At 47.0% G+C, this 10044-nt stretch overlaps 1 protein-coding gene across 1 annotated transcript; it reads right to left on the bottom strand.

Moving 5' to 3' along the window:
* Positions 1–3734: 3734 nt before the first annotated feature.
* LOC119355164 (probable receptor-like protein kinase At1g49730) lies at positions 3735–9223 on the bottom strand. Its single transcript, XM_037621942.1, has 9 exons — positions 8930–9223; positions 7323–7871; positions 5968–6255; positions 5505–5766; positions 5338–5390; positions 5176–5243; positions 4836–4925; positions 4680–4761; positions 3735–4506 (listed from the first exon to the last, which is right to left on the bottom strand). The coding sequence occupies exons 1-9, from the start codon at positions 9018–9020 to the stop codon at positions 3926–3928; spliced, it is 2064 nt and encodes a 687-aa protein (XP_037477839.1). The 5' UTR covers positions 9021–9223; the 3' UTR covers positions 3735–3925.
* Between the last annotated feature and the right edge of the window lie 821 nt (positions 9224–10044).

Genomic DNA, 10044 nt, shown 5'->3' with positions numbered 1-10044 from the left:
ACCCGTCCATGGATGGCGCAACTGGCTCCAAATTGAGGGTCGGAGCGGTTGCCGGCGCGATCTCCTAAACACTGTCCGATGGCAGAGCTAAATCATGCTCATCATGACCGTGTGGCGCACTAGGCAGGGGCTCGAATCCGTCGAAGATCAAGTCTCCGCGGATATCGGCCGTGTAGTTTAAGCTTCCAAACCTGACCTGGTGGCCAGGGGCGTAACTCTCGATCTGCTCCAGATGGCCAAGCGAGTTGGCCGGCAGTGCGAAGCCGCCGAATACAAAGATCTGTCCGGGGAGAAAAATCTCCCCCTGGACTGCATCGCTATCAGGCCTAACGGCGACGACACAGAGGAACTCTCGATGAAAGCACCAATGTCGGTGTCAAAACCGGCGGATCTCGGATAGGGGGTCCCGAACTGTGTGTCTAGGGCGGATGATAACAGGAGGCAGGGGACACGATGTTTTACCCAGGTTCGGGCCCTCTTGATGGAGGTAAAATCCTACGTCCTGCTTGATTTATTCTTGATAATATGAGTAGTACAAGAGTTGATCTACCACGAGATCGGAGAGGCTAAACCCTAGAAGCTAGCATATGGTATGATTGTATGTTTTCCTATGAACTAAAATCCTCCGGTTTATATAAACACAGGAGGGGGTTAGGGTTACACAAGGTCGGTTACAAAGGAGGAGATATACATATCCGTATTGCCTAGCTTGACTTCCACGCCAAGTAGAGTCCCATCCGGACACGGGACGAAGTCTTCAATCTCGTATCTTCATAGTCCAACAGTCCGGCGAAAAGGATATAGTCCGGCTGTCCGGAGACCCCATAATCCAGGACTCGCTTAGCCCCGCTCGACCCCGACACCTCATTCCCGTCCCCGACCTTCTTTTTGGTGGCTGCCCATCCTTTGCCTTCTCTTTAAGGCGGCGGGCTTGTCATATTGCTGAGTCGATCTTCCAGGCAGCCACCTTCTTTGGATCCTCTGCCTCCACCGACTCTGCTAACAGTTCATACGGGTCCATGTGGTGGCGAAAACGAAAAACGCGGAATTGAGGTGAAGGGCGGCGGAGATTATAGCGGTAAGTGTGGAAAAGGGGGGTTTTGATTTGAAAACAATACGGACCGCTCCAAATGCGGCCTCCGCCTTGGTCTTGCTGGGTCGAGGATGTCGGAGTCCTATGTCACGTAGGTTCGGACACGCACAGAGCCCTCTTGTTTGCTTCTGTTTACGTGAAAAAGGACGCGTCCACAAATACGGACAGCTTGATCTCGACGTTTACGTTCATTTTTAGGTCTCTAATTCAGCTCAAATAAGTGTAATTTGGTAAAACTATGGTGTTAACTGTTCTTATTCAGCGTTCTCGAGAGATTATTCGAATTGTAGTCATCTGTGGACACTTTCCACGATAGAGAAATCAATACGAACGGCGCCAACACCGAAGTGGTTGTAGGCCGTGACGCGAGAGGCGTGAGAGCGGGAGAATCTGGAGCTCTAGGCAGCCCATGTGCTTGGAGCAAATTGTTTACACCAGAGAGACGTGGAGACGGAGAATGCTCCTGCATTTGGAACCCTTAAATGGCGGCAAGTGGCAACCCCTGTTCGTCTGTGATCTTCTATCTTAAACAAAGGTGGCTGTGAATGAACAAAGGTACGAAGCAGTTTGTTGCTTTTCAGGTGAAAGGAAGCCGAGGGTGCGTAGAAATTAGAAACGCTGCTATCGTGGTGCTTGCGCCTGCTTTTAACTTGGATGACCATCGATCGGGACAAAGAATGCACGATCACCATCTACCGTGGCCTTGAGATTTGTATCTGCTACTAACGGCATAGCACGACCCTTAGCTCTTGCTGTCTTTGGCTCACCTGTTCGTACTGTACCAGTGGATTAGTTAACGTTGGATGGCATCGTGAGCCGTGACAACAGCAAGCGCGTTGACCTTTGAATCGGCGGATGTGAACACCAGCGTTCCCGTGCAAATGACCGTTTTCTATTCTTCTGTACTTCAAACAAAGCAGCGCAGAGATAAACAACTCGATTCTGACGGCCAACAATCAATTGTCGGCCTCAAGCTTCAACTCAACGAGTTGCGCACGTCAGGGCTAGGCTGCTAGCTCAGTCCAGGTATGCACCTGAAGCCAGAGATGCCAGACTAGCGGTGGCGATGTTTAGGGGCTGTTTGGTTCTAGGCTTAGCCATGCCATACTTTGCCATACAATTTTGCCACACTTGTCTAAAGTTATTTTTTTAAAATAAGAGTCATAAGTTGACAAGCCTAAAGGAATCTTGTCACATTTTTTTTGAGTATGTGATGTGAGACTCTAGTGTGGCTTGTCTAATGTGTGGCTTGAATCAAACATCCATCCAAATTGGTCAAACTTGTCTAACCTTAGATGTGGTAACCTTAGGTAAACTTAGGGGCTGTTTGGTTTGTGACTAACTTAGCCAAAGATTGCCACAACTAAGGTTAGGTAAGTTTGACCAACTTAGATGAGTGTTTGGTTCAAGCTACACTTGGACCCCACATGGCATATATACACACACAAAGTATGGCAAGATTCTTTTAAGTTTGCCAACTTGTGGCTCTCATTTTGAGGAACTAACCTTAGGCAAGCTTGACAAAAATATGTGACAAAGTGTGGCAATGCTAGTCCTAGAACCAAACAGCTCCTTAGTCTCAAACCAAACAGCTCAGTGTTGGTAATTTTGTCGGTGAATTTGCTTCGTACTACTTCCTTCTTTCCGGTTTATAAGACTCAATTTAAAAATCTTACCAACCAAGATAGATGATAAGTGATGAAATATTTTTTATAGTTTGCAAAAGCATCCAATTAATGCTTTTATTTTCCTTAAAAAATTATGTTTATGAATGCATTAATTGCAATGCATGCATGCATAAAATGCATGCATTGGTCAGTTTTCTCTTAATACTTGCATGCAATGATTTAATGCACCTTAAAGTCTGAACATGTGATGGAGAACAATTAAAGTGAGTCTTATGAAATGAAAAAACTAAAATTTTAAGATAAACCTTATAAACCGGAAAGGAAGGAGTACTACTAATACTAGGATTTCGATTTCCCACGCAACGAAAGATCAATCAGAGGCAGACAAACAACTGTGGAAGGAGAGGGACCCCTCTCATCCCAAAACGGAAGACAAAGACACTGATCTCTGCCTCTCACCGCATCACTCCACTAGTCCACTCGTACTCCATCCCAGCAAGGGATGAAACAAAACCTGTACAGCAATTGAATGGAATTGAATAGCACGCGATGCTCCCGATGCAAAATCAATGCTGCTGTGATGAACGAAACAACCACCTAGGGAAGGCGTGCCATCTCTGACTGTCATGACCTCTTTGCTCGCGCCAGCACGCATCTGGATCCTGGACCCTACTGAGCATCACTCAGAGGGTGCTTGGATACGTTTTAGTCCCATGACTAAAAGTAGTGAGACTAAAACTTGCTAGCCTCACCCATGCTTGGATACAAATACTAAATAGACTAAAATAAGTTAATGAGCATTTATTATCCTTCAAACCCTCCAATCCCGAACTCGCATGTGTTAAAGGAGAGGAGTTAAATGAGGAAAGAGAGGACTAATCCATATTTTAGTAAGGTTCTCATGACTAAAAAATTTTAGTCTCAAGACTAGTTCTAATCTCTTTTTAGTCAGGGGTGATTGGAACTTTAGCCTCTAAAAGAGACTAGTTTTAGTCAGACTAAAAATAGTACCATGGATCCAAGCATGGCGTCACTCGCAAGTTGGCATCGAGCGCAGTTGCAAGATCACTTCTGCAGGCCCTACCATCTGCACGGAGCCAGAGAGGTTTCACAAAAGGCAGCTGCTGCTGCTGCTACTAGCCTGCAACCCTTTCATGCCTAATAATCAACCGACAAAAAATGCATCCCGTCGTAGTATCAGACTTCAGGCGAAGAACCCGCCGCGGTCGGCGTGGGCTGGCGACTGGGGCTCAGGCGAGTTGCCCTCCAGCGGCACAGTCCGGCTGCAGTGGGACCTGGACGTGCTGGACGACGATGGCAGGCACCGCGGCTCGCCGCTGAACTGGATCACGTCTCCGCCGCCATCCCGCGGCCGCTGCTGCCACTCTTTCGCCTTCCTCCCGCTCTGCCCGCCGTAGTAGTACCCCTGCTCGACCTCCACGGCGCGCGCGAACCCGCCGGACAGCGGGTCCAGCCGCTCGTAGAGGATCCGGAGGACCTGCTTCATCGACGGCCGCGCCCCGCCGTCCTTGTGGGTGCACCAGTGGATCACGTCCGCCATCACCTGCAGCTCGTCCAGGTCGAACGTGTCCGCCACCGCCGGGTCCACCAGCTCGTGGAGGCGGTAGTCGGTGCCGATGAGCTCGCGGGACCACTCCACGAGGCTCCGGTCGTCCTGCACCACGGGCCTCCCGGTGACGAGCTCCAGCAGCAGCACGCCGTAGCTGTACACGTCGCTCTTGGCCGTCAGCTCCTGGGTCACCACGTACTCGGGGTCTACGTACCCTGCACGGAGATATACGCACGGTACTGACGAAAATGTTGATCGAACAAATTAGTAGTGTTCAGTTCACATGCATATGCTAAAACAAAGTAGGAGTACAAAGTAACCGGGGCCTGCAATTCAGATTTCAGCAGCATAACAGAAGAAAACCTCTAGAACAGCACAAGACCCTTACCAGGAGTTGCCTGGATCTTGACACTCCCTGGGGTGGAACTGACGATGGTATTGCCACCATTTGAGCAGCCACACCCAGCAAGCTATTGAAAATCAAACCATTAGTCTCTGACGAGTATGGATCAATCCCCGCGTAAGAAAGTTATTCGCCAGGTACCTTTGCCAGATAATTCTTATCCAGGAGGACATTGCTAGGCTTTATGTCTCCATGGTACAATGGAGGTTCACAATAGAAATGAAGGTACTCCTGAAACAAAAAGGTAACTCATAGTTGGTAGTTGATAGTCAACAATAACAATAACAACATTTGAAATATACTTGGTGTCGATAGAAAGAAATGGATGGGAACCGATATACACTTGGTGCACATACAAACTACAGTTTTAAGCGAACACCAACTATTCCAATTGCTGACTTAGACAAACAGGGAAAAACCGCAGGGCAGCATGAATTACTTGATCCAATTCAGAATCCATAACACACTTCCGGAAACTTACCAAAGCATTTGCAACATCAATGGCGATTTGGATCCTATTTTTCCACGGCAGCAGAAGTTTACCTGACGCTGCAAAGAGAAGAATGCTTTTCTGCACATAATTCAACAAATGATGTAGCATAAGACATGGAATGAGAATGAAACATCAGTCGTGAGGTATTACAATGAAGGTGATCCTTAAGGCTTCCATTTTCCATGTATTCATAAACCTGGAACCTGGGAAATTGTAAAGCACCACAAATTGGTTAATACCTGAACCTTACTTCTCAAACTTTGTTAAAAAATACCCCTAAATGTGACAAGATGGCGATGATGAGGCAGGTACTTTACCTCTCAAATTTTGTTAAACAATAACCTTTAAGTCCAACAAGATGTCGATGATGCAGCCGCCCAAGAAATTCCATTTCTTTGCAGAATGCCAGCAAATCTTGTTTTGGTGAGCTCTCTATACGCTTAATGGCAACCACAGAACCATTGCTCAGTTGTCCTTTGAATATTGTTGCATTATCATTCCCTCCCAGCGTGGTGCTAAAGTTTCTTGTTGCCCTTCTCATTTCTGCGTAACTAAATCTGCCAAAAATGGTGGAAGTACCTGCAAAACAATATTGCTAAGCAGATGAACTGAAAAGGGTCCCGCAACTGATTCTAATAGTAAGTGATTCAAAAGCAGACTCAAACATCACTCCATCAAGTTTAAATTAAAGTAACATATAATTTCATAAACAAATTGTCGAGACAGAGCTTACAAATAAAAGAAAGGCAGCACCATGACCACAGCTCATTAAATGTTTACCTTCTTGGCCCTTCGTGACACAGGAACTCAACACTTTCAAAGGGTTAATTCCCTCAATCTTTTCTAGTTCTTTGCTCTTTCTTCGGATAAGTAAAATCAGTACTACCAGTAGTGTAACTGACAATCCTGTAACCAAGGCCCCGACAGCAGGGAATATTACACGCTTGTAACTATGATGATGGTTGGATGACACTTCAGCAACATGCTCCCCAGGAATTTGCGATGCAAATGGACTGGGAGAAATATTTGGTGCAGGATATCCAGCTGGGGATGATGTCGAGATGTTCACTGCATGAGATTCATAAATTATTACAACACTCAACAACCACATCCCATAAAGAAGGCGCATTTTAAGTATAAAGGAATTTATTATATATTACTCCCTCCGCCCCATAATATAAGAGCATTTTTTACACTAGTGTACTGTCAAAATGAAATGTTCTATGGCACTATTTTTCATTACAAAGCACATATGGACATTATGTTCTATGGCACTACTTTTCATTACAAAGCACATATGTGCCATTGCTGCCAACGACGTCACATTTAACTATAAAGCAACAAAATCAAGTAAGAGCTCTGTATATTTTCCAAGCAGAAAGTCAATCAACTTACTCAAAATAAACTATCTTGCCAACCAACACAGTAAAATGAAACAGTTTTGAAGAGAAGCCAACATATACTCCATTTACCAAAGTGTATATCCATATGAAACTTTTACTACAAATCAATAACAAAAATGTGCATCCTGGGATGTCCACTGATCTCTTGGCGGCTGTGTAACTCTGCCTCCTAGGAGGATGTAAATTCCCTATCTTTCCAATGCAATGAAACGCAAAGGCCATTTGCGTTTTCTCGAAAAAAAATAACAAAAATGTGCTGATTAATATTACCTCCATCCCAAAATTCTTATCTTAGATTTGTCTAGATACGGATGTATCTATAGTGATACATCATATAAGACAAGAATTTTGGGACGGAGGGAGTATAATACCTATAATTTGCATACTGTGAAATATGTGCAAATGTGTCACACTCAAAAAAAGTGCTGCACAGCTGAAGCTTTGAAAAGAAAACTGCTGATGATCATGTTGATTCATGAAATGCACTAGCCTTAGCAGTTAACACTCTCCAAGAAAAGGAAAAGGTGTTATTCCTCTATAAGGTGCTACATAAGTTAGACAAATCATAGTTGTAAATCCTGTGGGGTTTATGCAGTGCACTGGCATTAAGAAGTCCGAACAAAAGATATGTAATATTATTCTCCCTCTATAAGTTATGAAATACAAAAGTAATGTGTGGCCAAAATTTTATTAAGTGCATCCATTCTATGATAGACAGGAGAAAATTCGAACCTTGAAGAGCACTCAGCTCCTGAACACTGAAAAAGCAACCCGCCGTATCAAGAGTAGATATGTTCCCTTGACTCACAAAAGCAACAAAGGCAGCATCACGGCAGGTGTTCAATGTGACATTATCTTGTTCTCCCACAAGATGGCGGAGGTATGACAAACCAGAATTTAAGCACCTCTTGCAGCTCACGTCATCTGGAAGTGAGGTTGCACAATTTCTAGTCACGTCACTGAAATTCGGAGACTGTAACATTTGGACGATAGTAGTCATCCCAACGCACTGATAGGACGCCTGAATCTTGATCCCGAGGCCACAAAACGAAGCTGCAGTAGGAAGTATCCCATTGGACACGAAGGTGTCTGAGATATTGCGAATACAGGCATCGGCAAGTTCAGATGGAACCCCAAGAGTGCCTGTTGTGTTCGCATACATTGCAGATGAGACCGCGAGGACGGCATTGATATAGCGGCAACACTTTGAGTGCCCATTCTGATCCGAGCATACAGAAGCTATCAGCGCAAAGTTTGGCCAACTGAAATCTAACGGACAATCTGCATGGTCAAGCAACAAACATGAGTAACGATGCAAGTATGGCCGGTCCATAATCACAAAACTTTTGAAAGAGGAGACTCATCACTCTGTATCTTCACTAAATTTGGCAAAGCGGATGCCACACACACACAGAAAGAGAAAAACGCGTAACTGATGTAGTACAGCAAGCGTGATTTGTAGGTGCAGCACAGCTTATGCTCACAGCGTGAATTGTGCTCGTATCTAGCAGAAGTGGAGTTAACACCATTGGGAATAGGCCACATGACCAGTACTAGCTGGGTACGTGCCTAATGGATTGCCTGCCATAAATGTCATACTATCCATATTTCCCTCATTACACCAGAGCTGCTACGAAACCGAATATAGAGCATTTGATGGTACACTCTAGGCTAGCACATATAAGCGATAAAACAACCCATGTGCACCTGAGGAACATCAGGCAAATCAAAAATATCTTGTGACATTATCAGTGGTTCAGTAACGCCAAATGCCAGGACTGAAACCCTCACGGACAGCCAAGTCCAACGGCTATTGAAACCCAAGAGCCATGAAAGTCCATCGGCCCAGTCGTACGTGTACAGCAACCCCATTAGGTAAGGGAATTGAATGGCCTAAGGAAGGACTCCAACGCGAGGGGGAGTGAGCAGAGTAGGCCCTGAGAGCAGAGGCCGTCGCTGCCAACTACACTGCGTCTACAGAAGAATGCAGGCGAAAAATGCGCCCCGTACCAGTCGTGCTTAGGGATTGTTCCCGGGCTACATCTCGCACCTAAAATGCCTGCTATTCGCGTTAGCCTCTCCTAAAAATGAAGTCCTAAATCTACAGTACTGTACCAATATTCTGGGCTGAACCATTAGAGAAAACTCAAAGGCTTTAGGGACGCATCGAATGGGCGTCGGAAGGGGAGAAATCGAAATCAGTGATTGAGCGAAGCGCGCCCACAGCCGTCGCCGTCGCCGACCGATCCCTCGAACCCCAAATACCAAATGCAGCTAATGCTGTTCCCCACTGGAGCGGAGTGGGCTTCAACCAGTTGCTAGAGACGAGAACGGTTTACCTGCCGCGATCGCCGCGGGCGGAAGCGGGGCCAGGAGCGCGACGGCCGCGGCGGCCAGCGCCGCGCAGAGGAGCGGCCCGGGACGCCGCATCCGGGGGCCGGCGGCGCGGTGCAGCCCTCGTGTCGGGCGCAGCGAGAGATGAACAGGAGCGGAAAGGTGGGGTTTGTCCGCTGAGGGCGCGGAAGGAAGGAATGGGATGCCAGGCTGACGGTGCCCCGACGCCAACCCAATATGCTCGTTTGTGTTGCTGACTGCGGCCGCGGCGCTGCCGCTTTCCTTTTCCTCTTTGCTTTGCGGGTCGCAGCGCGGCGCCTTTTTCTAGCCGCGCGTGGAAGAGTGGGCGGGGGACGGGGGTTTTGGGATGGGCTCCTCCCGGTCACGGGCACGGGTGCGCGGAACTGCGAATGCGAGCGACGCGGACGACTTGGGGAGTCTGCTCCGGCTCCGCGGACCACGGGTGGGGTGCACATGGCGCGGTAGTCTGACTCTCACCGGGCCACGCGACCAAACAAACCCGTCGCCGTATCCAAGAACCAGTACTGTGCGAGTGTTGATCGTGTCCTTTTGTGGGCGATGGCCTGGTGAGCCCCAGATGCTTGCGGTCGACCTCCCTCCAGCCTCAGGTGAGGCGAGGCCTCCTCTACGGTGTCCATCACGACCGTCCCTGCACAAATCGATGACATGAGAGCAACTCCAACGGGCCCGACTCAAAAGAACGACGATTTCGTTCGCTTTTTGTCCGTTTGGATCGGCCGCCCACCCGGCTCCGCCCTGTTTTAGATATGGATCGGCAGCGTGTCTAACACATCGAGCCATATGTACCGGCGTGGCCGGCTAGCCGCCCTATTTTAACAAATAGCTCATTTTTCCATTGATTTTGCATTTAAGTATATAGTTAAGTAAGATAGTTTGAATCGAATAAAATAGTATAGTTTTACAAGCTGAATAAACATAAAAAAATGTCTGACATAGTTTTGCAAGCCGAATAAATAAGATACATCTATTGGTTGTCAACATGAGCCCACGTATACTCAACCAAATCATTTTGCAGTTGCACGTGAGTTTTCAATCACGCATGTCATGATGAAATTGGATGAGCTGTTCAAACGTTGCC

The sequence above is a fragment of the Triticum dicoccoides genome, chromosome 2A (genome assembly GCF_002162155.2).
Source record: "Triticum dicoccoides isolate Atlit2015 ecotype Zavitan chromosome 2A, WEW_v2.0, whole genome shotgun sequence".
Classification (NCBI taxonomy): Eukaryota; Viridiplantae; Streptophyta; class Magnoliopsida; order Poales; family Poaceae; genus Triticum; species Triticum dicoccoides.
The sequence above is the reverse complement of the archived record's forward strand: the minus strand, read 5'-3'. Positions and strand labels throughout refer to the sequence as shown.